Source organism: Cucurbita pepo, chromosome LG19 (genome assembly GCF_002806865.2).
Source record: "Cucurbita pepo subsp. pepo cultivar mu-cu-16 chromosome LG19, ASM280686v2, whole genome shotgun sequence".
Classification (NCBI taxonomy): domain Eukaryota; kingdom Viridiplantae; phylum Streptophyta; class Magnoliopsida; order Cucurbitales; family Cucurbitaceae; genus Cucurbita; species Cucurbita pepo.
Window position 1 is genome coordinate 7,593,941 of NC_036656.1, and position 25,872 is coordinate 7,619,812.

The following is a 25,872-nucleotide window of genomic DNA, read 5'->3' on the forward strand; positions in this document are numbered from 1 at the left end:
TCTTTTTAAACGTATGTAATTAATGACATGCCTTAGATTTGCATAGACGTCACATTCCTTTCTTTTTGTAGACGATCGGATAAAAACATCTATAAAAATTCGAAAACTATAATGGACGGTTACGTATATCATTTGGTCTCTCAAATAGAGGTAACGCTTGATTTAAAGATTCGATAATGGAGTAGAGAGAAGCTTAAAAGGGAAAACGACAAATTCCGCTCCAATCTTTGAACACTTGAGTTATGAGCGTTATTTAAAGGAAGAACTCAAAACGAACCTATTTAATTGGTCGTTTTGAACAAATGTCATACGGTTTTTCCTTTGACAAATGGCCGAATAACAAAATTAGAGAATCTATAAACTAAAAAAATATTTGAGAGTTCAAATTTAGGAGTTAGAAAACAATAAGAACAAGAACAACAAATCTGTGTATGAACATTCAACTATGGATAAACAAAAAGGATGAAGGGGTGTAAGCAACTCGCTTATATTTGAACACTAAGCAGCTAGAATATTTCCCAAAATATTGGAGAACCAATGAGGAAAAATGCAAAAAGATTATCCACTACAAAAACATCAAATCAAATTTAATTAATTTAGAAAACAATGAAAATTAATCACTAATCAATTTGAACCCTCCTTCTCCTTTCACCCATAATAAAGAAATTGTTTGGGTTTTAAGTAGTTGATTGGATGAGACTTTCATCTAAATGTAAGATAAACGGGATAAATTGTTCAATACTATGAATCGACAATCGAAAATACATTTACACTATATAAGTAAATTACAGTCTAAAAGATGTTAAAACTTGTGGATATAAATGTAATTTGAGATTTCTTAAAACTGATAGATATAAATGTAATTTGAGATTCAGTGATGGATATAAGTGTAATTTGAGATCCTTAAACACAGCAGAAGGCATGCATAGTCACATGGATCATGTTGATAGTCACATGAATCATGTTGAGGTCCCATTGTTTACGAGTGCAAAAGTAGAAGTGAGAATGGTAACTTCAAATTGTTTGGTGTGATCGTCTACTTCCAAAACACCTCTTTCTTCACTATGCATAATTCGAATGAAAAGAGGCCATTTTCGATGGTTGGCCCAATTGATTTGAAGCCCAATTAAGCTTAAAGCCCGAATAAACCAAAATTGGCTGAGACCAAAACATAACAGAAAAAAAAAAAAAAAGGCTAATTACATAAAACTTATTATTCGTAAGATTATTGGGTGGATCAACATAATGTAATTCAATTTTAAATGGGTTAGTGAAAGTTTCGAACATTATCCAGTAGAATGTGAGATCTCACATTTGTTGGAGTAGGAACTAAACATTTTCTTATAAAGATGTTGAAATTTGTCCCTACAAATACGTTGTAAAACCTTGTGAAGAAGCCTTTGAAAGAAAAACCTAAAGATGATAGTCGGCTGACTGTGGACATGGACTGTTACAAATAATATCAAAGTCAAATATCCAGCTATGTACCAGCGAGGACGCTGGGTCACAAGGGGTGAGCTGTGAGATCCCGCATCGACCGGAGATAGGAACAAGCGAAATGGGTGTTACTGAAATGGGTGTTACTGTGACTCATTATTTTGAGAAAAGAAAACAATTCATCGAAATTAGAACAATTACGCGGTCCATTAGTTTGGGCCGTTGGGCCGGCATTAAACTTTAGCCCGTTGGGCTGAATTAGCTAAAAGAAACATTTGAACAATTAAGCGGCCCATTAGTTTGGGCCGATGGGCCCGCGTTAAACTTTAGCCCGTTGGACTGAATTAGATTGGATGGGCCCGTGGGGGAGATTTCCCGCCTGAAGTAAACAATTTTCGCGCCAAATCGACACCCCTTATTGTCAGTGGCCAATCGGAAGTCATACGGTCTCTCAATTCATTGTTTTTTTATTTCCTCGCTATCTATCTCCGCCGGTACGTCGACGAAGAAGCGAAGGAGGGGAAAGTCAGGGCCAAGGAAATGGACGTGGGTGAAGAAATTAGGGCAGCTCACAAGAGAGACTTTTTGGAATTCCTTGAACAGGATGTTCGTTTTCTTTTCCTAAACCCTCACTCACTTTTTCTTCTGTTGCTCTAATGTTTCCTCACATTTTTTTGTTTGCTATACTGGCGATCAGGTTGGGAAAGGAATTTACATGGACGAGATCAAATCCATGATTAATCATAAGCGACATCGCCTTATAATCAACATTTCCGATCTTCACTCTTTCAGAGATCTTGGTCCCAGGTTTTGCTGCTTTCTTTATTCGTCATTTATTCTTTTATTTTACTTAATTTGCTAGGTTAGTTCCACTTTATAGCACATTGGAGAGTATTGATTGGTTTTAAGAAGTGAAATTAAAGTACTAGACTACTCACCGCAAGGAAATGACGTTCTTGTTTGGTAGTTCGGGGAAGAACCCACAAGGCTTATACTATGATTGTTGTAAACTGTGTGGTAATCAAAGAAAAGATTTCCCTTACTGCACTGCATAGTTTTTTTGTTCGGTAGTTGTATTGGAGTTTACATCACTATTTATGTCATACTATTTATAAATTCAGGACGTTAAATACTGGATTTTATAGTTTGTCTACGTTCATTTGTCTATAGGGTGCTCAGGAATCCCGGCGAGTACATTCAGCCATTCTGCGATGCAGTCACAGAAACTGCTCGCAGTATTGATCCAAAATATCTCAAGGAGGGAGAGCAAGTTTTGGTGGGTTTTGAGGGCCCCTTTGTTTCTCGCCGTGTCACTCCTAGGGAACTTCTCTCTCAGTTCATTGGCTCCATGGTCTGCGTCGAGGGCATTGTCACCAAATGTAATTCATTATGCTCATCAACACTTCACACACGCTATTAAGTTATGCCGGTCTAGTTGTTTCTCAAAATTTTGAAGTATAATATTTGACACGAACTAATGGATATCAGCAAGAACAAACTTGAAACTTGCATGAAATAATTCTGTACTTGGGGCATGGAAGTTAAATGCTTCTTTTATTTTTATCTTTTACTTTCCAGAGTGAAGTGCTGAAACTTTATGGTAGAACTCAGAAAATTCACACACACGCACACATTTATTACTAAGCTTAAACTTTTGGTATTATGGTCTATCATATTCAAGGTGTTGGTTAGTTTAAATTTTGGAAATAACTAACCGGATTTCTCATTGTATCTAAAACTAATTCTGATTTGTCTTAATTATTGAGTTGCAATAATCCCAGTTCATGCATGAGTTTGATTCGGTGATCACTGAATGTAGGTTCCCTTGTCAGACCAAAAGTTGTCAAAAGTGTTCATTTCTGCCCCACAACCGGTGGTTTTACCAGCCGTGAATACCGTGACATTGCATCCAACATGGGCTTGCCCACAGGATCTGTGTATCCCACAAGGGTAACATCAAAGTTAATTATTTTCTAAGCAGTGACGTTTTCAAGAAATTGTGCTGAAATGAATTTCTCTCAGGATGAAAATGGCAACTTGTTGGTTACCGAGTATGGCTTGTGTAGATACAAAGATCATCAGACTTTATCAATGCAAGAAATGCCTGAGAATTCAGCGCCTGGTCAGCTTCCACGAACAGTGGATGTCATAGTCGAGGATGACTTAGTTGACTGTTGCAAGCCAGGTGATCGTGTTGCAATTGTAGGAATATATAAAGCTCTTCCAGGAAAAAGTAAGGGCAGCGTGAATGGAGTGTTCAGGTAGCTCGCTGGATTGTTGTCTAGAATTTTTCTATATATCTCGTGTCTGCTTTTACGTTCTTTCATTTGCTCTATGATAGCATGGTTCCCATTAAAAATAAAGATTCTTATATATCTTGCATGTTTAATCCTTCTACAACTTCTGATAGGGAACTAAACTTTGCAATCTTTTCTTGTAGGACTGTTCTTGTAGCTAACAATGTTTCTCTGCTAAACAAAGAGGCAAATGCACCCATATACAGTCCCGAGGACTTGAAGAATATTAAAAAGATAGCTGAAAGAGATGACACATTTGACCTTCTCGGTAATTCTCTTGCACCTTCCATATATGGACATTCATGGATAAAAAAAGCAGTGATACTATTGATGCTTGGTGGAGTGGAGAAGAACTTGAAGAACGGCACCCACTTAAGAGGGTTAGTACCTTGAATCAATTTCATTTCCTTTTTTTTTTCTTTTTCTTTTTTTATCAAACTCAATTTAAGCATTGCTCACCCTTGCTAAAATTGTATTGTCTTCTTTATTCTAGTGATATCAACATGATGATGGTTGGTGATCCTTCTGTCGCCAAGTCTCAACTTTTAAGGGCGATCATGAATATTGCACCCTTAGCAATATCCACAACAGGCCGTGGTTCATCTGGCGTTGGGTTAACTGCTGCTGTTACATCAGATCAGGAAACAGGTTACTGTTTTTGGTGGTTCTACTTCTAGCATGTCTGACATTATTTGATGATACTGAAATGGATGATTCAATAATGCTTCTGCCAGGAGAAAGAAGGCTTGAAGCTGGTGCAATGGTTCTTGCTGATAGAGGTGTTGTCTGTATTGATGAGTTTGACAAGATGAATGATCAAGATAGGGTTGCAATACATGAAGTTATGGAGCAGCAGACTGTGACTATTGCCAAAGCTGGCATTCATGCTTCACTGAACGCTCGGTGCAGTGTAGTAGCAGCTGCAAATCCCATATATGGATCTGTAAGTGATATGCGGTCAACTTTCTTTGTTCACTAGTTGAAACGTATAGTTGATTATGCACATTTGATGATTTTGTACGTAAACATTTTTAACTCTTCTGTTTGGCTACACATTTACAGTACGATCGCTCATTGACACCAACAAAGAATATAGGTCTTCCAGACTCCCTACTCTCTCGATTTGATCTATTGTTTATTGTACTGGATCAAATGGATCCTGATATTGATCGCCATATTTCGGAACATGTGTTACGTATGCACCGGTATCGTTCTGTACTTGATGGAGGTAAGGAAATTGCATCAGCTTGCTTTAACTTCATAGTTCCAGACACTATTTAATTACCCTAAAACAATTAGGAGAGGCTGGGGGCTCGATGTATGGAAGAGAAGATGAAGCTGAGGCTGACACTTCTGTCTTCGTCAAGTATAATAGAATGCTTCATGGAAAGAAGACAGAACGTGGTCGGAAGCGTGATACTCTCACCATCAAGTTTCTCAAGAAGTATATTCATTATGCTAAGCATAGGATACAACCCGACCTAACTGATGAGGTGACCTTTTTTGCTGGCTATATACTGATTTTACTCATAATTCTGGATTGTGATTAACACTTGAATCGCAACAATTTTAACAAATTAGACGTCCTAGTCCTCAAACTCCTCTTGGCAATCCATTATCTTCTTTTTGTTCCGTCCCACTCTTTTGATCAAGTCATATGTTGTAGCAGGCATCTGAGCACATTGCAACAGCATATGCAGAACTTAGAAATTCCACTTCAAATGCGAAGGCAAGTTATATTTATCTGAAAAGTGCGCTACCACTCAGTTAAGATTTCCAATTTATTAACTGATACATTATGCATGCTCTGTAGACTGGAGGAACTCTTCCAATGACTGCCAGAACCTTAGAAACCATTATACGTCTCTCAACTGCTCATGCAAAATTGAAGTTGAGTAGAAAGGTATATTGGTGTTATTATGATCCTGATACTATTAGAATACGTGAATAAGTTTTCTTACCAGTATTTGTTTTAAACATTCTTCTTCTTCAATAACAATTTGTCTGAAAATGTTAGGTTTCAAAGTCTGATGTTGAAGCTGCCTTGAAAGTTCTTAATTTTGCCATATATCATAAAGAGTTGACTGAAATGGAAGAGCGTGAGCAAGAAAGGGAGAAAGAATTGGAAAGAAAACGCAGAGCTGAGCATCAAACAGTGGAAAATGATGAACCAGAACGAAGTACCAAAAGAAGAGAGGAGAGGTTAGCAATATACATAAAGCCTCTGTATCTAATTTTGTCTAGATGTTTCTATATTGGGTTTGTCTGCCTAAAGCATAATCTTCGACCAAAGCATCTAATATAATTTGACTCTTCCATATATCTTATTTTCAATAATTAATGAGCTTACATAGCTTTTGATATAAAAAGATATAATGTGCTGACTGTCGCTTTCGATTTTCCTGTACGAGCTCTCGTTGAATGATTTTACTCGTTTTATTTTTTCACTAGCTCAAGGACAGACACCATGGAAATCGATGATCCTCTTACCGAACCTGTACTCGATCTGTCTGCAGAAAGGTTTGTCGAACTGCTAGCAATCATGCGGCCTTCACCACTGTTAAGAGTTGTCTTCATTTGCATACTAATTCTTGAACTATCGTCTTGCAGAATAGAAGCATTCAATTCTTTATTTGGTCAGCACATGCGTGCAAACCACCTGGATCTTATATCTATTGCCGACATTGAGAATATCGTTAATTCTGCAGCAGATACTCGTTACTCTACAGCTGAAATAATGTTGCTCTTGCAGGTAAATACAAATAATTTTAAATAACTTCCGACATAATCTGATCTAGGACAGTATCTGTTGCAAAGCTTTCTTTATTGTTAAGTTATATTGTTTGAGAGACTAATTCTTACCACTTGAAAATTTTCAGAGACTGCAAGATGATAACAGGGTAATGATAGCTGATAGCGTGGTACATATGATATCATGATTCGTAAACACTATTTTAAGCAGGAACTTAACACAGGTAAAGCTTGTTTTTCTCCTCGCGCCACAGTAGTACAGCCTTTGTAAACTTCTCCAAAATCCTCGCCATTATAAATGTCAGTTTTGGGATTACTTGAATTTCACTTTTTTCTAAAGATGTGGTGATGAACTCATTCTAGAATTGCTAGTGGGCTTTAATTAGTCTATTGAAGTGTCCGTCAACTCAACTCGGATCTGTCATTAACATTATGATTCGTTTCTCAATTGGCAACAGAAGGAGCACATTTCCAGGAGAGACTGACTGGGCGTAAGATTGTTTTTCCTCGAAAAAAAGCTTTAGAAAATTCTGTCAGAATCAGAATCTTATAGTCGCGAAGTCCATCTCTCTTATGTTATCTGTGTTAATTATGAACTTTTGCCGTTACTCTTCTTGGTGTAGTTGTTAGAATGTATAACTTATTCGTAGAGAAGAATTGGTTTTGTCAACATCCCCAAAACTAAATGGACTTTATTTAACTTCAAGGTTTTACCCTTCTTGAGTGTGGACTTGTAAACTCTTCTTCACCTCGGTTAAGGCAAGAGTTGCCTTCAACTATATTACAATGAATGATATCACGTGTTTTGAATTAATCGAGCCCTTTTAAATAGTTGGAATAATTTATATTATATGTATACACACCATTGATCAAAAGCAATTGTAATATCAGTATTGTATTAAAGTGAGCATAGTTGAACAGTTATTGACATATTTTCAACCAAAAGATTTAGAACATTTGATTTGGTTCATATAATAATAATTATTATACCTTAAAGAACAACAAATTATTTGTAGTTTGTAGGAGAGGAATGTAATTTTGAAAATGAATTTAATGATGAGATAAAACCAAAAGAAGGGGGAAAATGAAGGTACTAGAAAGTAGTAAAGGAGCAAAAATGGGATTACTTGGCGCGAGATGAGAGAGAGATCCGTGGTTGAGCGATGGCCTTTCCTTTTCTTTCCAACGCCATCACCTCCTCCTTCTCCCAATTGAACTCTCAACGTCTCCATTTTTGTCCTCTCTGTCTCTGCAAATCCTCTCTCCCCGTTTCCTTCTCTTCCAAGAAATTCGCCTCCTTCTCCATTCTCAACTCCACCAAGGTAATTCTTCTCGCGATTCTATTCTATTCTATGCTGGATTTCATTCCTTACGAGTTGCTTAGCGTGTAAGTTTCACTCGCACCATAAGAGGAGTAGAGGACTACTTGCCTGAATTTCCTTTTCGCTGATCTGATGTTGCAGAAAGGAAATCAAATTATAGGTTCTTATGAACTCTAATGAATTCTTCCAAGTTTTATTGCGTATTTGCAGATGGAAGGAAATCAAATTACGGAAGAAGTTGCAGAGAAACAAAACGATGCAAGGAGAAAGATCTTTGTGGCCGGTGCATCGGGAAGTACTGGAAAAAGGATTGTGGAGCAGTTGCTGGCGAGGGGTTTTGCAGTCAAAGCCGGAGTTCGAGACGTGAGCAAGGCTAAAGCTACTCTTTCCACAGACAATCCTGCTCTTCAAATCGTAAGTTTGTCCATAAAAAAATTTCAAAATTCCAGCGATTATTGTTTTGAATTCTTTCAGTTGTAATTCTGTTAATTTTATATCAGGTGAAAGCGGATGTGACTGAAGGCTCTGCAAAGTTGGCAGAAGCCATAGGTTCCGATTCTGAAGCAGTAATTTGTGCTACAGGCTTTCGCCCAGGCTGGGATTTATTTGCGCCATGGAAGGTTTGCTGAAGATTCAATGTTGTGGTGCTATTGTAACGGATATTTTTCGAAGGTATAATCTCAAAACGATTGCGTTTTCTGCAGATCGACAATTTTGGCACTGTAAACCTTGTTGAAGCATGCCGTGAGTTGGGCATAAACAGATTTGTTCTCATCAGTTCCATTTTAGTGAATGGAGCTGCAATGGGGCAGATTCTCAACCCAGCTTATATCTTTCTAAATGTTTTCGGGCTCACCTTGATAGCAAAGCTTCAAGCAGAACGCCACATCAGGAAATCGGGTATTGACTACACGATAATAAGGCCTGGAGGTTTGAAAAATGAGCCTCCCACTGGAAATTTAGTCATGGCAGCAGAAGTAATCACATTTTGTCTTGTTTGCATTGATCATTGCTTCTCTATGATATTTAGGTGGCTAACTGAATCTTGGGGGTTATTTTTAGGATACTCTTTATGAAGGAAGCATATCAAGAGACTTAGTTGCAGAAGTAGCTGTTGAGGCATTGGTTCGCCCCGAAGCGTCTTACAAGGTTGTCGAAATAGTTTCTCGTGCTGATGCGCCGAAGCTTTCATATGAGGATCTTTTTGGCTCCATAAAGCAGCGTTAGTTGTCTTCAGTTCATATGCTATCTTATTCTCAGAATTTAAGTGTTTTGATATCTTGCTTTCTGACCGCGGTGCCTCATTTCAAAGCCAGTTTGAGATATATTCAAGCTGTTTTTCACTGCATTGTAATGTATTGATTCTGTTAATACAATACATTAATTTGGTAATGATGATATGTAGTTTACTTATCTTAACAAGAACCGAATGAATTACTATGCCTCCTTCCAAGTTCCGACATCGGTTGGGGAAAGAACGAAGCATTTTGTATAAGAGTGTGGAAACATGTTCCTAGTAGGAAGAGTGTGGAAACATGTTCCTAGTAGGTTCCATGATTGAAGATGCGCCAGCGATGGCGTTGTGCCTCTATCGAAGACTCCGTCAGCCATCCCAGAGATTCCACAACGACCCTCTTCTCCTTCGCCTCCTCACCCATCTTCGAACAGAGGAAAATATGAGGAATTCAAATGCCTTGCTTCTGCCCTTTCAGTCTGGACGTTCCGTGTGTCTATTCAGCCCATGTTTCACTGAAAAAAGAAAAAAACCCCTTTTTTACGATAGAAATATGTTTCAGCCTTTGGTGATTAATATATTGATTATACTTTGATAAAGTGATAGTTTGGGTGATTAGAAGACGAAGCCACTGTACAGCAAATTTGTTTAGCTATAGTTTTCCACTGTAAAATGGTGGCTTTAGCACTGAACTGATAACAGTAATACAACGAAAACATGAAAGACTCTACATGGTTGTAGAACTGGAGAAGTTCTAAAGGAAAAAAAAACTGCAAACAGTTCATCGTGGGGATAAAAAATTTCATCCTCAAAGGTGCTGATCATATTCTCCCATAAGAAACCGAAAGTCATGGCAATAAACCCAAACAAAAAATTGTCTGATCCCACATATAAAAAGAAGATAAATCGTCAAAACACCGGTGATAGTAAAGTCTCTCTAATGAAGATTTCAAAATAAGACAACTCTGATAACTTTTTCTCGTTCCTTAAACAAGCAAATTACATAAACAAATTGGGTCTTGAAGCCTTGTACGTGGTCTTCAGCTTCCTGGTGGGTGGCCTAACAGTTCTGAACACCAAGGGGAACTTGATCTTGGAGTCATGGAATTGCTTAGTGCTCTCCCTCTTGCAAAGCTTAGCAGGGACAGTTGCGGTCTTGATGATTTGGATACAAGGATGCCTGACCCTATGGCGAGAAGCCATTTCGGTGTACATAGCTTCCACCGCTCCATTTAAGGTGGTGTCCCTGTACTCCTTGTACATGTTGTGGTATCCCGTGCGACTTTGGTAACGCAACCAAATACAATAGTTCTTGATCTTTGTTGGATTCTTCTCAAAGATCTAAAGACAACAACAATTCTATTAGAACAACCCCATTGAAAAATCTAGCTAATAATTCTGACATCTATACTAGAACTTAGCAACCAACCCAGAAAATAGATCAAAAAACCAAATGCAATCATTAATTACGACTTAGGGGCATGATTGATGCCATAACTCGTTCCACTAAGAATTGGGTCTACTCTTTAAATCAATTACAAGAACCGATCATCGAGATAGCTAATAATTGTTCTTTCATTACATAACACTCACATTTCACGAACCAACACAATTTGATATCATGGGAGACTATGAATTGATCATCCCACCGTATCTTTTTCACAGTTGCGCTCACAATATATTTGCAGCAATAATATTTCCTAAAACTCTTAAGGTCATACCATGCGTACAATCACTGGAAAAGTGTCCAAATCGCATCAGAAACTCACTACCACATTTCAAAAGGACATGAGCCTAAAGTAGTTATTCATAGTAACAGACTACAAGGAAGCAAAAGGGAATAGTTTGGCATGAAAGCCAGATTTTTGTTCATGCGAAATGATTATGCCTTAACTGTATAAGCCAACATAAGGTCGCCTACATCAATTGTCAGACAAAAAGAAATAATCTTTGGCAGTCAATCTTAGAGACGGAAGCAGATTACCTCGTTGATAGCGAGAACCTGACCGTTGCTCTTCTTGACTTTCTTCAGCTTCCGCAGAAAATACCTAAGTTAAAAGAGGGAAAAGACAGAGTGAAGGTTTTTGTAACACTGAGAAATCAATCATAAAATCTTGATTGCATTAATCGATTTTCCAAACAACGTGATAACACTCTTCAGCCAATATGATCAAACAAAAACACGAGAAAACTCACCAGAACTTGGATTTAGCGCGAACTTCATTAGTTGCCCACAGCTTCATTCGGTAAATCTTGGGATGCTCATCGGATTCGGATGGGAGAGCCCTCCCCACAACCTGGTATTGGTGGAACTGCAAAAAGAAAACACATTACATTGAACCGAATGAACAAACGGTTTCACTTCCAATCATGTCATTTCATTACTCAAATGACTGCATAAAAAGCGCAGGAAGAGCAAGAGATAGAGGGATTCGCCAACAGTTCCAATCACTTGTTCATAAATCTTATGAGTACACAGAGATGGAGAGTGAAAAATTAGAGTTGGGAGTGGGAAGGCTTACCCTGAAAGTAACCATTGGCGACGAGTTTAGAGCTCTGGGTGCTCTGGTGCCTTCTTGGAGATGGATGGTTACTGCGGCTAATTCAGAAACCAAAACCCTAGTTCCCGCCTTCTATATATACCTTGTAATCTTTTGTTGCAATCGGCCCAAGGCCCTATTATAATGGGTTTTTTCAATTATCATATATATATAAAGAGTTGTTATTGTTATTAAATTGAAAAGCAAAATTTATGCCCTATTCCTGTAAAGCCCACTGCTTTTGACAAGCCCAGATAATGGTCCAGCGAAGCCCATTCCTGTAAAGCCCATTGAAAGCCCAAAAGCTAATATCACCCAATTCAATGGGCTTTCAATGGGCCCATTCCTGTAAAGCGCACGCAGCCCATATCACCCAATTCAAGAAGCCCAGCATTACATCCTCGACGAGGCCCATTGAAAGCCCAAAAGCTAATCATTAGCCGTAAGATACTTCGAGTACGAACAATATATATATATATATATATATATATAATGACAACCTAACACTTCATGAATTACATGTGCCTCCACGTGACGAAAAAAAAAATATACATATTTATTAATTTCATTGTATTTAGTTTTTTTAATGATTATATGTACTATTTTTAGCTGACTTTGTTTTATTAATTTGTTTTCACGTATTGTCAAAATTAAGGTCATATTTATATAAAATAAAAATCTCATTGTTTTTAAAATTTTGTAAAAATTAAAAGAAATATATTAATTTTAATTATTAACTGATATAACTCTCTACAAATAATTAATTTATACTTACCTACTATCTATAAAAAAAAACAATTTAATAAATCAAACACATTAAAATTTCGGAAACTATGTTTAAAATAATAATAATATGAGACTCCGACTGTCGCCAACTTCAAATTAAAATTGATTATTATTATTTTTTTCTAAATAAGTAAAATAAATATTTGAATCTTGAATGAGTTGTTTACTTCTTAATATACGAATTAGAAATGTGAATAATAGGATTAAATTATTGGGTAAAGTCCTGATCACGTTGTCTTGTCTCCTAAAATAATTATTATTTGGTTCAAGATTTAATCTTATCAATCTGTACACTGACTTTTACATTTATTTATTTATAATTTTAATTTCCTCTCTTATCTATTATAAACCTCCCCTGATTTAATTTCTGTCCCAGCATTTCCCACGTCAGTGTTGGTGGTAATAAACTTTGTACAATTTTGTCTATGGTATAGAACCAACATCCTTGTTATCCATGTGTCTCTTACGATATTCAGACGTGTCGTTACCGTTCCACATTCTCCATGCTCTCACTAGCCCCAACTCTTGAGCACTCCAAAGGCTAAAAATAAGTTAAGGGCGTTTTGGGCATTGAGTTGAGTCGAGTTATGAAATTGGGAGTTAATAAGTTGGTGTTTGTTGACTTGAATTGAACAAAATTTTAATTCACCTGCTAAACACACATTTAATGTATCATATCCTCGTACTCTCTTGTAGGGCAGTTGAATTGAATAGTAAAAAAAACATTAAATACACCAGAACATTTAATATATAAAATGTTTATAGAATTATAAAATTAAATTTAATTGGTTAAAATATATGATTGGTCTATATTTGAAGTACAAGAGAGATTAAGACGTTTTTAAGTGTGAGACAAATCACATAAAATTTTAATTATATATATATAATTATGAAGCAAATAAGCAAACGTAACCGAAATTTCTAACGTCAAAAATTCAAATTTCTAATCATTCTAAAAAGTCAATGCATCTGGTGCCTAAAAGGAAAAGAAAAGAGAAAAAAGACGAAGCAAAAAACAACTTGGCAAGAATATCTACAATTTGTGTGGAGAGAACAAGACCCACCAACCCCAAATGACACGAGAGAAAAAAAAAAAAAAAAAAAAAAAAAAAAAAAACTGTTATATTTTTTGTTGGCTTTTATGGTAAAAAATTTAAATGAGAAACGAAAGAAAAAGAGTTATTCAATTTGTTACCAAACAACTCATTTCACTAACCATACGCATAAAAAATGGCCTTATTTTAAAACTATATATTATTTTAAGAATTTAAGTATTATTATTGATATATATAAGTAAAAGGGCTTGGTTTAAAGTTGTAAATACAGCTGGTCCGAAACAATCCCAACGGTCCGAAACAATGCCGCCAAAATCTTAATCAGCTCTGCTACTTCCAAGCAAGATCGGAATAAGAGTTTTTAATGCAAGAAAAAGCCAAAATGGAAATATATTTTAAAACTTTTCTTAATAAACACATTTTAAATTTTATTGAAAATTTCAAAGTAACCAAAACAATATTTTAAGATTAATATTAATTATAAAGATAAGTGGTGGACAGTCGGCCGGCCCATCCACGTGAAGCCGATTTGTTTATTAGAAGGGACAAGTAATTGCCAGAACAGCACTCTTTTTTTAAATTCAAAATACAATTTTTTGTTCTCCCATAATCAAATCAACAAAACAAACACATTTGCCTTCCCCAAAGAATCCTAGCCGTCGGTTTTCCCACGCAGATGCAAATTATATNTTTTTTTTTTTTTTTTTTTTTTTTTTTTTTTTTTTTTTGTTGTTGGATGAAGTGGAGGAGGGCAATTTGGAGATTTAGGGAAATTTCATTGAAGCGAGAGATTGGGAAATCGAGGGCAACGCCTACAGATGGAGACCATGCAATCGTCTTTGGGACAGATGGTGGGATTGAAGGCGATTTCATCACAGCCGTCGGATCTGTGCCGCTTGAAATCAAGCAATGTACAAAACATGGCGATGAAGAGCACGAGATGGTTCAGCGCGTACCGTTGCCCTACACACTGGTGGGACCCAGCCCCGAAGGCCAGAAAGTTCCTTTTGAAAATTCGGTCCTCTTGCCTTTCCTCCGAGAACCGCTCCGGATCGAACTGCTCCGGTTCCACAAAACCCTGCTGACACGACTCGTACGCAGATGGGAACACGATTGCCCCTTTTGGGATGATGTATGATTCCGTCAACGGGAAATTAGCCGCCGCCACGTGTGGAACCACTGTTGCCGGAGCGCGGTAACGGACCACCTCACGCGCCACCGCTTGAGTGTACTTCATTTCCGCAAGCTGTTCCGATGATATCAGTGAGTCCGATTCCGGCGACCAGATGGATTGGACTTCGTCGCGAACTTTGGCTACGACATCGGGGTGGGAATCCAGGAGACTGACGGCCCATAGAAGCGACGAAGTGGAAGCGTCTTGAGCGGCGAAGAGGAAATCGAAGAGGTAGAGTCCGAGCTCGAAATTACTGGTGTGAACCGGCTCCGGCAGGCCAGCCGCTGCCGCTTCCTCGAGTTCCTTCACGGTGTCCTGCATCCAGAAGTCAATCAAACACGATGGCTCTTCTTCTCTCTTCATCTTCGCCTTGCTCTGCTTCGCGCAGTCGGCGAGGACCTCCACCAGCCGGTCGACGGCGAGTCTCGCATTTCTGAAACCAGTTCCGGGCAAATCGATCGGGAGTTTCATCAAACCGACGTTAAAGAGGTTGTAATCGGTTCTGAAGTTCTCGCGAATCTCCTCGCCTAAATACGGCCCGACGAACACCATCTGCGAGGTTTCGAGGTTAAGATCTCGAGCGAGAAACCTCAAGGGAATCGGCTTCGGCGAGGATTCCGACGACTTCTGATCCCAAATTTTCAAGTGCTTGAGAATGATGATCTGCTGAAGCGCGGTGTAAGTGGAAAGCGCTTTAGTCGTGAAATTGGGAGCGATTCGACGGCGGAGATCCTTGTGCTTTTGCCCTAACATGTAAATCAGATTATCCTCGCCGAATAGCTTCTTCCCGAAGGGATGACCGATGAGATTCATAGCATCGGAATGCACATTGGCGAAAATCTTGTGGGAGAGCTCAGTGTCGCGAATGAAGACGATGAAATTCCCGGCTATGTAGTTGACTGAGAAGCCATGCCCGGAGGATTTGGCCAAAGAAGCCTGAATTTCCCAGAAACGGGCAGGATTCCTAACCAGAGGAATTGCGTTGCCGACAAAAGGCACAACGAGAGGAGGACCAGGAACAGAGCGTTTCTTCTTCAAGTAAGAGATCTGCTCGAGGAAGATGACCAGAAACACGAGAGAGGCCAGGAAAGGAAGCAGCGGCGACAGAAAAGCTAAAAGCGAATTCATGGTGTCTTCCACCGGAGAGGAATCTGAGGGAGAGGGNGAGAGAGAGAGAGAGAGAGAGAGAGAGAGAGAGAGAGAGAGAGAGAGAGAGTCAAAGAAGGGGGATGAGGGTGAGAGCAGAGATGTGAGGAGAATAAGATAATAATGAAGACATGAAAAGGGGAAGGGATCGTATTCTTGGCAACTGGAGGGAATCAGAGTAGCGAATTTTTCTTCAGCACACTTCTCTTATAAAGGGAGAAAATTTTGAATTTCAGAGGTCATTGTGAATTGCTATCAGCCTTCGTCTCACCCTTCATTTTCATTTTTATTTTTCTTTTATTATTTTCTATTTCTGATTTTTTTTTTAATAAATAATGTATGGTTAATTCGGAGAAAATAGAAAATGAACATGGTAAAACCACATTGTTATTTCATTCGAGAATAGACACGACCATATGCTTTTTTAAAGAAAAATTAATGATAAATCAATAGTAAAAACTAAAACACTTATTTTCTTTTTAAATTTCTACAATCAAATAAGAAAAAATAGTTTATTAATTGTCAACCTCGAAACCTACGTGACTGTGCTTGTGGCATGCATTATGAGTGTGCAAGTTTCTCTTATTTGGTAAGTCAAGTTCATTCTCCCTTTTGCCAAGGAATCCATACTGCAAAAGTATATTTGGTTTGAATTTATAGCTAAATCATACGTTACAATGGAATATTAATTTATGATCCTCACATACCTAAGATAAACGAACTACTTCATTATTATATGCACAGAAAATTTTGAATTTTAGATGAAAATATTGAATCAAGTTGACCTTTTCCTTTTTTCCATAATCACAGAGGTTCCTTCCAAAAATATTATTTTGGCTCTTCTAACCCAACAATCTGCTTCATCACTCAATTGTAAAACCACAGGTATACTTATTTGTCAAGTCAAAGCTGAATACGCAATGTGGCCGTACCATTGTCACAAAGAAGAAAAAAAAGTCATATAGTGTCGACTTTTGATTTTTCTAAGAAAAGGACTGATAAAAACGTTTTCCGTATTTTAGATGAGGACTGATAAAAATAATTATGGTCATTCTAAAATCATTATTATTATTATTTAACATGCCATAAATGCATGGCCTTAATGAGAGAGAATGAGCAGCAGACGCGGTAAATAATTCAACATCACCATATAAAAATATTTACCGTACAGGTAAACATTATACAAGATGGCTTTTCTTAAGACCCAAAAGCTTGAGGTTAGAGGAAGTTACATTTAGCCAACCTATTCAAACATAATATACCAGGATGCGTTTTACCACACGGGGCATGCACAATCATGGTATATATTTCCAAACCCATCAATCAATGTAAACAAACATAGAAAGTGAAATTTCTACAGACTCACTCTCACGAAATTCTCACTATGAGCTTTGGTTGGAGGTTGGAGGTCGCCCACGCCCCATTGTGAACCCCCGAGTTCCATCAGGCATTTTCGGGCCTGGGGGTGGCTTTGGAAGTTCGATGTGATGAGCAGAGGTTGTAGTTCCATGACCTAGAAGAAAGCAAAACGATTAGCTGGCCAAAATCCTTAATAACTCGAACTCTAAAACGACGAGATCAGATCAATACCCATAGCATTGACACCCTTGTACTTTTTCCTTCTAGTTCGTCCTTGATTTCGACCTCTATGTCCATGTTTATCCTTGTGCTGATGATCGCCCTCCTAAATTGGCAAAGTTGATATTGTTATCATAACAAGCTTTTCCTTGCAATCATATCTCATAGAAAATTTCAGGTTTTTTTAGGTTTAGTGAAAGTACAAGAGCAAAATTAACCTCATCAGGCACGTCCTCATGATGCTCAGTTATGTTCTGAATCTCTTCGTCCACATTTTGATCAGTTGTTCGTCCAGTGCTGTTCTTGTCAGGACAAGAATGATCAGTTAATCGCCCAGTGCCATTCTTGTCGGGATCGGATACTCTCCAGTGTTGTTTCTTCTGGCCATGCTTCACCTGAAGTAAAGAACTGTATTGTAAACACATTCAACTTGATATATGAGTGAGGTAAAATGAGATACAGTACCAGATGCTTAAAAGGCTTAACACGCATGCCATTTCTCCAATCTTGTTCATCATTTAAAGTAGCCACCTTATGACATTAGAAAAACAACAATCAATATCAAATCAAACACGGTAAAAGTTTAATAAGTTATAAAGTAAGTAGAGCGTGGATCTGATCACTCACAGCTTTTTCAGAAGCTTCCAAAGTTTCATACTCCACAAGAGCATGCAACTATACATAGTAAACGAGAATGAGTAAACATAGTTTGGATGATTTTTTTTTTCTTTTTTATATAATTCAATTAACATCAAGAAGTCTGAGACAACGTATAGTTGCATCACCCAACTATTATATAACATAAACATCCTGCATTGAACATTGCACACACAATTATCTCTGCACCAGCATTATCAAACTGGGCGTTGGTATTAATCCGCTCTCCTTATCTTCACGTCCCAACATGCTGGTGAAAGAAAACCCTTCATGTTCTACCTACCTTTTCATTAATGTCCTCCCCCTACCATGTAGTGTGCTTATGATGATTTTGACAAAATAAAAACTAATCAATGAAAAATTACAATATTTTTTCTTAGAATTAGGAATTAAAAATAATACAGATTGTGAAAAAAGTGAAAACATCCACAGTTTTCCTCTTCACATACTACCGAAAATAGGAAAAGAAAAAAATATATACTTCTGGTATGGTTAATGTGCGAATATAAAGAGAGACAGACAGCACAATGTCCACCCACATAAACCACTGTCATTAGAGTCATTATTACTAGAGCTCAAATGGGAAGGCATGAGTACTAACCAAATATATCATCACTTTGTCCGCTTTAATAAAAAACTGAAATATTTGATTTCTATCAGTTGGTTATTCAACATACCTTATTACTGATCAGCACACCACCCTTGCTGCTTTTCCCTGACTTGTCTACCACTTGTGGGTCACAAATGGTGATACTTCTTATGCTAAAAATACAAAAAAAAAGAGAGAGAATCATGCAGTGAAGAAGGAAACTTTTTTTTTTCTCGTGAAAACATAGTTTTGGAAGAAAGAATAGCATACCGTCCAGCTGCTCCAAAAATTCGTTGGATATTCTCCTCTGAGTGATCTTCAGGTAAATTTTCTACCAAAATGGTAAATAACTATACTCCACAAAGAAGTGTAATAGGATTACCATAAGTTACACATAAATTGTTGATTTCAAAGTAGACAAGCAAGTACCTTAGGATCCCTAGTCTCAGGCAATGGAATAGGGTGGAGTCGCTTGACTTTCTTCCCATTAGGACTTACGACCTGCAATTGGCAGGCAAATTAACATGTGCTCATGGCCTTGTGCAATTAAAGGGAGCATGGAGCATCTTACAAGAACAGAGGATTCCCTCAGTGCAGCAGCGATAAATGAATGATCTTGAGTAAGTTTTTTCATCCTCTTGAACGCAGCAATAATAGCAACAGGAACTAGAAAAATAAAGAGAAAATGAACAACTTATTTGTGCATTGATAACAGTACAATTGATTACTTAAAATTAGAATCATTAAACAAAAAAAAAATAATAATAATAAAAAATAGAGAGATAGCAAAGAACAAAAATGAAGAGGATAAAATAGAAAAAATATGATATGGACAGTCTCAGTTTCGTACTTCAAATATGTATAAAGAAACAAGTATGAACATATGAGCAAGCAAATGTGAGAGTCCAGTGCCCCACAATAACTATTTACACTGCATACGAGCTAGTGATAGGAATGCCATTAGAAGAGATAATCAATTGGGAGATAATCAGCAAAGACTAGAACCATTGGGAGATAATCAGCAAAGGATAATCAATTGCAAGGGAAAGAAGCCAAGCAGGCAATGTCAAAAAATCAGCAAAGGCTAGAACCATTGGGAGATGATCAATTTATCGTGAAAAAATCTATGGAAAAAGTCAAAGGCTATAATTTCAGGAATAGAGAAGGAAACAGTCAGCAATCAGCCACACTTAATTCAGACAGAACAGTCCGAAGTGCCTACATGGATCATCACCCCATCACATTTCATGCCGAGTTTTCATGAAAAATATAACCATTCTATAAAATTGGCATTAATGCCAAGGTTATGGGAAAGAATAATATACACACACACACACGACAAGTTTTGTCAAGTAATCTTAGAGTGTTTCAGATGATTGAACTCCCAAGGATTAACAGTTACAACATCTGAGCCATCCGTGAGGTGTAATCCCTTTTGTAATACCAATCTTAGTTTCAAGTTTGATACTAAAACTAACTCGTACACAAATAGCATGTCCTTCCACTAAAACAGTTAGAAGGCCTAGATGCCTAAACTATGCAGATAGGCACATTATTTAGTAATCCAGGATGCCCCTGGATAACTTCCTAAAGTATTTCCTATACAATGGGTTCTTTCCTGAATTTTATCCATAGCAAAATGTTGTCAAATTAGACCATGAATCAAAAATAGTTGGAAAAGCTCAATTGCAGTTTTTCAAGGCAATCCACATCAACAACGTAATGAGAGTATTGAAAACTTCTTGGTTTCATTAATCATACAGTAGAAAAGATACTTAAGAGTACATAAATATTCCTTAGTTCCAATAGTTTTATTCAAGTATGGCTCATGAGAAAACTCTTTCAAAGCATTCTGTAACTTACTACTTATTGCTTACTTATTCACGGATGAACTATTGATAAAAATACAAGAACAAAACAAAACAAAATTTTCTCACGACTTGTTGTGCATGTTCAGCCCCTTAAAGAAGGTCAATACTACTGGGAGTTTTCATTTCCATCTAAAGTTAATAAAATCTCAATAAAACAGTATAATGCCCAAAGTAACATACCAAAACCCTCCTTGTTCTTCTTGATTAATCCCAACATGTACTTATCAGTGGGCAAGTTTTCATTGCTAAAGTAGTACTCAACCTGCGAAGACATTCAGACCAATCATAAGGACCATGATGTCACTCTCTATAAATTTAACAAAGTTGTAGAAAAACTAGATGAAACGTAATCATTATTACAATCTAAACGCTCCTTTCAGGTCTTATACTAAAAGACTACTTACGGTCGCGTAACAAACCACAAATTACATGACATAACGCTCCTTGAAGTTGATAACCGAACCATAAGCTTCCTTACTATTTGGACTAAGCGATGTAAGTACATATACAAGAAGTCATGTAGGAAAATCGAATACAGGTTCATGAAGGCAAACGGATTTGAAAAACTAGATGAAACGTAATCATTATTACAATCTAAACGCTCCTTTCAGGTCTTATACTAAAAGACTACTTACGGTCGCGTAACAAACCACAAATTACATGACATAACGCTCCTTGAAGTTGATAACCGAACCATAAGCTTCCTTACTATTTGGACTAAGCGATGTAAGTACATATACAAGAAGTCATGTAGGAAAATCGAATACAGGTTCATGAAGGCAAACGGATTTGAAAAACTAGATGAAACGTAATCATTATTACAATCTAAACGCTCCTTTCAGGTCTTATACTAAAAGACTACTTACGGTCGCGTAACAAACCACAAATTACATGACATAACGCTCCTTGAAGTTGATAACCGAACCATAAGCTTCCTTACTATTTGGACTAAACGATGTAAGTACATATACAAGAAGTCATATAGGAAAATCGAATACAGGTCAAGAAGGCAAACGGATTTGAAAACTGATTCTCAATTCCGAATCCAAGCCCCTAGTCCAGGAAGTGGTTTTTAAGAAAAAGTATAACCACAAATTTCCATAGCAATCCAGATAGGGGATTCAAGAACCTCATGCCGAACCAAACCTAACGAAGGAAATAAATTCGAGGTTCAAATTTGCAGCGCGGTGGAGAGTAAGGAGGGGAGAGGCGGTAGCGTTACCTGCTTAATGATCCTCTGTTTCAGATCCTCCGAAAGAACAGCGGCCCTAACTGCGTGATCTTGATTCCCCTCGTGTCCCTGTTCATGATCATCTTCGGATGTTAATGATTGAATCTCCGGCACATCGTGACTAGGCGATCCGACAGGATCTTGTGTCAGAGGCGACGGGATGGACTCGCCGACGGAGCAAGAAACAGCAGCGGTGGAAGCGGAGGATGGAGGCTCGTCACCGGCCATGGTGAGGAGGAGAACAGCGTTGGGCGCTTAGAACCCAAAGTACCTTCACGCCCTCTGTTTCTCCTGCTTCGATGTGTGCCTTCGCGGGCCCTTTTATACCAATGTGCTCCAACATCCGGCTTCGGTGAGGGCAATTTGGACATTTCATTTGGTCCTGGGTAAGATCTTTTGAATTTCATGTTTTCCCCGCAATTCCTCGTAGTCAATCGGCGCCAGTAACACCTTACGCGCTCTGTATAGTATGGTCTTAACCAGGTTCGGTCCGGAATATTTTAGTATTTCATTGTTCGACCCGAAACAAGACCGGTCTATCGGTCTTTGAAGATTTTGGTTAAATTACATATTAGTCCTAAAATTTTAGAATTTTATAAGATAATTTTTAATAAAATTTAGATTTAGGAATATACTTTAGACCTCTGAATTTTTACTCGTGGAACCAAAATGTGACCAAAGAAGATGGAAGAAAGGCAAGACACTATATTACCATTTACGGACTCACATTACTTAGCAAAATTAAATTCTAAAGCAAAGCACGCAATAAAGACAAAGGCATTTTGGTCGAGAGTGGTTCTTGCCACAACTCCACAGAGGCAAAACAGACAATTCTGCCGAACTCAAAACCAGGCCTAAAGCAAGGCCCACATAATTAACCAAAGGCTAAGCCCAACTCCCATACCCAAATATCCAGGCCCATTTCTGATAGAGGAAGAAAACCGAACCCTAACATCGTCAACGACCGGCCCACAGAGGGAGCTCATATCATCCGTCCTCGTATTGTAATAGACACTGTAAAACGCAATCCTGGTTCTGTCGGCCTTGGCCGTGAAGTTAAGGTTCACGCTCTGAAACGAGGAGTTGGAATCGGGCGTGTAGTGGAAGTTCTGAGCCTGATCTCCGGCGAACGCCATTATGGCCAGTGGCTGCTTGCACTTGTCGCCGGCCTGGCCCAGAGAGAACGTCATGGTGTACGGCTTATCCGGCGTCGTTTCGACCATTTGAGAGATTATGCCTTCTTTTCCCGAAAGAAGTTCGATAGCTCGTTTGCCTTGTGGGACGCTGAAATGGTACGAGTCGATATATCGGACGGCCCTGTTTGATTCCACGTTCCAACCTGGCAACGACGACGTATCTTCGTCGAGATTGGTCGGAATTAACACGCCCAGTGAACCGTTTCTGAACATCCATGGACCGGATTCGAAATCTCCATTGTTCACCGCATTGTCTTTGACGAAAAGAAAAGTTGTAGAATTATTGTTAGCGAAGTGTCCATTTAATCGCACAGAAGGCAGCAGAAGAATGTCAAATACCTTTAGGCCTATCAGGAATAAAGACTTTCTTGATAGCAATATCGTCAATGATGGGGCCACAGGTGGGGTCATCCTCCATGCCAGGGTTGCGGAACACCAAACGCACCGTTTCATCCTCGGGTTCGAAAGCGTAAGTGTAAGGGTCCCACCCTTGGACGCTGTACAACGTCTGAAGGTCTATGGTCTGCGATGCAGGTGGCACCGATACGTTCAGGGACTCGAGCTGGGCGCATGTTCGAGCGGCGCTGAAGGTCACAGAATACAGTGCCCCTTTCTCCACCTTCAGCTCTTGGCTTATTTCTGCGTCGTTCCCTAATCTCACCGCGTGTCTACCTTCCGGTACGATGAGGATCATCCCACCTTGTTTTTGCCCCGACTCCACTAGCTCGACGGTGCCGTTTGATGTCCAACTTGGAATCGTAGTGGGCCCTTCTATTGCTCCGTCGTTTGGGTACCCGCCAGTTGGGATTGTCTCGAAGTCGCCGTTTGCCACCAATCCTGCTCACCACGTTCACAATGTCCAGCATTTAATCACAAAATTTTGTTAGTTTTCTTTGCAAAATCTTGATACAAATTCTATGTGATAGAAACTTTCCAACTCAAATTTTGTTAGTATTTTAAGAAATATACAGAATATGGACCATTAATTATTATTTTAACAGTAAACATATCAATCTTCATTAAAATTTATTAAACATAAAAGTTAAAGTTATGATTTAACTAAATAAAACAAAGAGTTTCTTTGTAATCCAATGAATATTTAAAAGTAAAAGCATGAAGGTCTAAAATAATATTTAAATATTATCATCTGTCTTTATTCTTTTGGGGGAAACAAAAGACGGAAAAATGAAACGAGTTGTGAAGAAAGGGGGTAAAGTTAGAAGAATCTTGTGATCGAACTGAAAGAATAAGGGCGCCCATATCAATTCGAAAGAGCAAGCAAGTGATTGGACGGGCGCCCGCCCACGTACGGAATTGAAGGGCTACTTTATTAGTACTACCGTCTTCAATACGACAATCAGTGAGGTCGTATTGGGAGAATTAACGCGTGGGGTCCAGCTGTTCCACTGGGTCAAGCGCATTTCCACATTGGTTCTCCCAACTAATAAAATAAAGAAAAGAAAGAGAAAAAAAGGTCTCTCTCACCACCGGGAAATCTGGGTAAATAGAGTGAAATGACGAAAATCACTCGGGATCATTTCTCCTTTTAGGGAAAGAATGAAGCCCTTTCTGTAAGAGGAAAGCGACAAATCCCTCGCGGGAAAATGTACATTCTGGTAATTTTACCGTCACCAAAAGAAGAAAAGGAAGAGGGCCAGTAGGGCCATAGGTAGGGCTCAAAAGGTTTTATCACTATATGGCATAATTACCCAACTTGATAACAGTCTAGTAAATCTATAAAAATAATAGTCTAATGCATTGCCTACATAATTAAATTAAAAGGAAAAGGGGCAAAAAAATGAAAAAGTTATGAACATATCATTCTTTAATGGAACTTAACTTGGTTTAATAATTTTTTTAATATTAATAATCCTACATTAGAGATAATTTAGGAGTATTTTATCAAATATTAGCTAGGCTTAAGTAAACTAGTAATCAAATTTGTAATTTAATTATTTAAAAAAATAGTCCGTACGGGATATCGTGACTGATATCACTGCGGCACAGTGGTGGAAAGCAGTGAGATTCTTTGAAATAGTAAAGATCAGAACAGCGATTCATCCCTTTCCCAAATGAAGCAACGCAACCAATCAACCACCGGTATGGCCACCGTCTGCGGCAGCGTTCTTGCGGCAATGAGTGATGTTCGTAACCCATTAATGCCTTTCCATTTTAGCTAAATAGTTCATAGGATTCACAAACAAGTTGCGCAAAACTAAAAAGCGGCCGCTGCCATACAGAATAATCTATCTTATAGATATGAAGCTTTTAATGCTCCTAACACTGTTATAGTGAAGAACAAATGGATTGAAGAAAATCATTTCTCCCGAAATCTCCGACTGTTCTTATCGAGAGCTACTAAACATGAACAGAAATTTTCAGCCAATAGAACACAAAAAAATTTCAGCAGAAACAGGATTTGAACGAAACTATGAAATTAAGATCACATTGAAAGAAAAAAATCAATTGGAAGCGAAATTGAAATCAGGTTATCAGATCTTGTGAGGAGGTAAGTGAAAATGGAAGAACAAAAACAAGAGAAAGTAAAACAGAGAGAAACGTACCATCTTCAGCTGCGATTTCCGAAGCCAAATGAGCAAAAACAAGCAAAATAAGCGATGACCGTATTCGAAATTTAGGGCAATCGGCCATTTTCTTCCCCAAATTTCTCTCTCTTTTAACACTGGGGTTTGTTTTAAGCTCTCTCTGCTGTTTAGTAGAGCGGGCAAGTGAGAGTGAGAATTTCTCTAGCCAAAAGATTCCACTTATAGCGTCTGTATTCCAACAAAGGGCATTTAAACTTACTTTATTAAATATATTTTATTTATAAATTTGACAAAAAAGAAAGTGGTGCGATTTTGCGTTTGAATTTTTTATTTTAAATATAATAGTAATTTTTTTTAATTACCTATTAGATTAACTTATAATTCTATTGATTAAATTTTAAATGGTTAAATAAATAAATTTAAAATTTTAATTTAAAAATTGTTAATGCATAAATTCTCATA

The 25,872-nt window shown here is 37.9% G+C and overlaps 5 protein-coding genes across 7 annotated transcripts; 2 read left to right on the plus strand and 3 right to left on the minus strand.

Moving 5' to 3' along the window:
- Window positions 1-1,873: 1,873 nt before the first annotated feature.
- On the plus strand, window positions 1,874-7,299 carry LOC111782136 (DNA replication licensing factor MCM3 homolog 1). The gene is made up of 17 exons (XM_023662936.1): window positions 1,874-2,043; window positions 2,135-2,244; window positions 2,608-2,816; window positions 3,257-3,387; window positions 3,460-3,698; window positions 3,878-4,114; window positions 4,228-4,382; window positions 4,469-4,677; window positions 4,797-4,962; window positions 5,034-5,227; window positions 5,404-5,463; window positions 5,548-5,637; window positions 5,752-5,936; window positions 6,186-6,254; window positions 6,345-6,486; window positions 6,614-6,709; window positions 6,944-7,299. Exons 1-16 carry the CDS (start codon window positions 1,978-1,980, stop codon window positions 6,671-6,673), a joined length of 2,322 nt encoding a protein of 773 aa, XP_023518704.1. The 5' UTR covers window positions 1,874-1,977; the 3' UTR covers window positions 6,674-6,709; window positions 6,944-7,299.
- A 294-nt stretch (window positions 7,300-7,593) lies between these two features.
- Window positions 7,594-21,972, minus strand: LOC111782178 (la-related protein 6A). 3 transcript variants are annotated; one of them, XM_023662997.1, is made up of 11 exons: window positions 21,660-21,972; window positions 20,618-20,699; window positions 19,138-19,232; window positions 18,996-19,067; window positions 18,837-18,916; window positions 18,655-18,739; window positions 17,948-17,995; window positions 17,786-17,851; window positions 17,539-17,715; window positions 17,333-17,426; window positions 16,867-17,255 (listed from the first exon to the last, which is right to left on the minus strand). In XM_023662997.1, the coding sequence occupies exons 1-11, from the start codon at window positions 21,894-21,896 to the stop codon at window positions 17,125-17,127; spliced, it is 1,167 nt and encodes a 388-aa protein (XP_023518765.1). In that variant the 5' UTR covers window positions 21,897-21,972; the 3' UTR covers window positions 16,867-17,124. The 3 variants fall into 3 exon arrangements, with proteins under 3 accessions (XP_023518766.1, XP_023518765.1, XP_023518764.1); XM_023662996.1 differs by having other exon boundaries at window positions 17,524-17,715; XM_023662998.1 differs by lacking the exons at window positions 16,867-17,255; window positions 17,333-17,426 and adding an exon at window positions 7,594-7,686.
- Window positions 7,606-9,226, plus strand: LOC111782180 (uncharacterized protein At2g34460, chloroplastic-like). Its single transcript, XM_023663000.1, has 5 exons — window positions 7,606-7,807; window positions 8,018-8,221; window positions 8,308-8,427; window positions 8,512-8,784; window positions 8,870-9,226. The coding sequence occupies exons 1-5, from the start codon at window positions 7,649-7,651 to the stop codon at window positions 9,032-9,034; spliced, it is 921 nt and encodes a 306-aa protein (XP_023518768.1). The 5' UTR covers window positions 7,606-7,648; the 3' UTR covers window positions 9,035-9,226.
- Window positions 14,131-15,982, minus strand: LOC111782177 (cytochrome P450 710A11-like). The gene has a single exon (XM_023662994.1). The coding sequence runs from the start codon at window positions 15,722-15,724 to the stop codon at window positions 14,198-14,200; it is 1,527 nt and encodes a 508-aa protein (XP_023518762.1). The 5' UTR covers window positions 15,725-15,982; the 3' UTR covers window positions 14,131-14,197.
- A 381-nt stretch (window positions 21,973-22,353) lies between the features above and the next one.
- On the minus strand, window positions 22,354-25,634 carry LOC111782179. The gene is made up of 3 exons (XM_023662999.1): window positions 25,429-25,634; window positions 23,204-23,701; window positions 22,354-23,118 (listed from the first exon to the last, which is right to left on the minus strand). The coding sequence occupies exons 1-3, from the start codon at window positions 25,514-25,516 to the stop codon at window positions 22,523-22,525; spliced, it is 1,182 nt and encodes a 393-aa protein (XP_023518767.1). The 5' UTR covers window positions 25,517-25,634; the 3' UTR covers window positions 22,354-22,522.
- Between the last annotated feature and the right edge of the window lie 238 nt (window positions 25,635-25,872).

What these genes read in the sequence shown, in the direction of transcription:
- LOC111782136 (XM_023662936.1), top strand. Translation starts at nt 1,978, where the DNA reads ATGGACGTGGGTGAAGAAATTAGGGCAGCTCACAAGAGAGACTTTTTG. An exon ending in ACCAAAAGAAGAGAGGAGAG is followed by an intron (nt 5,937 to 6,185) that starts GTTAGCAATATA and finishes TTTTTTCACTAG; the next exon opens with CTCAAGGACAGACACCATGG. An exon ending in CTCGATCTGTCTGCAGAAAG is followed by an intron (nt 6,255 to 6,344) that starts GTTTGTCGAACT and finishes ATCGTCTTGCAG; the next exon opens with AATAGAAGCATTCAATTCTT.
- LOC111782177 (XM_023662994.1), bottom strand. Translation starts at nt 15,724, where the DNA reads ATGAATTCGCTTTTAGCTTTTCTGTCGCCGCTGCTTCCTTTCCTGGCC.
- LOC111782180 (XM_023663000.1), top strand. Translation starts at nt 7,649, where the DNA reads ATGGCCTTTCCTTTTCTTTCCAACGCCATCACCTCCTCCTTCTCCCAA. An exon ending in CCATTCTCAACTCCACCAAG is followed by an intron (nt 7,808 to 8,017) that starts GTAATTCTTCTC and finishes GCGTATTTGCAG; the next exon opens with ATGGAAGGAAATCAAATTAC. An exon ending in ATTTATTTGCGCCATGGAAG is followed by an intron (nt 8,428 to 8,511) that starts GTTTGCTGAAGA and finishes CGTTTTCTGCAG; the next exon opens with ATCGACAATTTTGGCACTGT.
- LOC111782179 (XM_023662999.1), bottom strand. Translation starts at nt 25,516, where the DNA reads ATGGCCGATTGCCCTAAATTTCGAATACGGTCATCGCTTATTTTGCTT. An exon ending in GGAAATCGCAGCTGAAGATG is followed by an intron (nt 23,702 to 25,428) that starts GTACGTTTCTCT and finishes CGTGGTGAGCAG; the next exon opens with GATTGGTGGCAAACGGCGAC. An exon ending in TATTCCTGATAGGCCTAAAG is followed by an intron (nt 23,119 to 23,203) that starts GTATTTGACATT and finishes TTTTCGTCAAAG; the next exon opens with ACAATGCGGTGAACAATGGA.
- LOC111782178 (XM_023662996.1), bottom strand. Translation starts at nt 21,896, where the DNA reads ATGGCCGGTGACGAGCCTCCATCCTCCGCTTCCACCGCTGCTGTTTCT. An exon ending in AACAGAGGATCATTAAGCAG is followed by an intron (nt 20,700 to 21,659) that starts GTAACGCTACCG and finishes ATGTCTTCGCAG; the next exon opens with GTTGAGTACTACTTTAGCAA. An exon ending in CTGAGACTAGGGATCCTAAG is followed by an intron (nt 18,917 to 18,995) that starts GTACTTGCTTGT and finishes TGTGGAGTATAG; the next exon opens with TTATTTACCATTTTGGTAGA.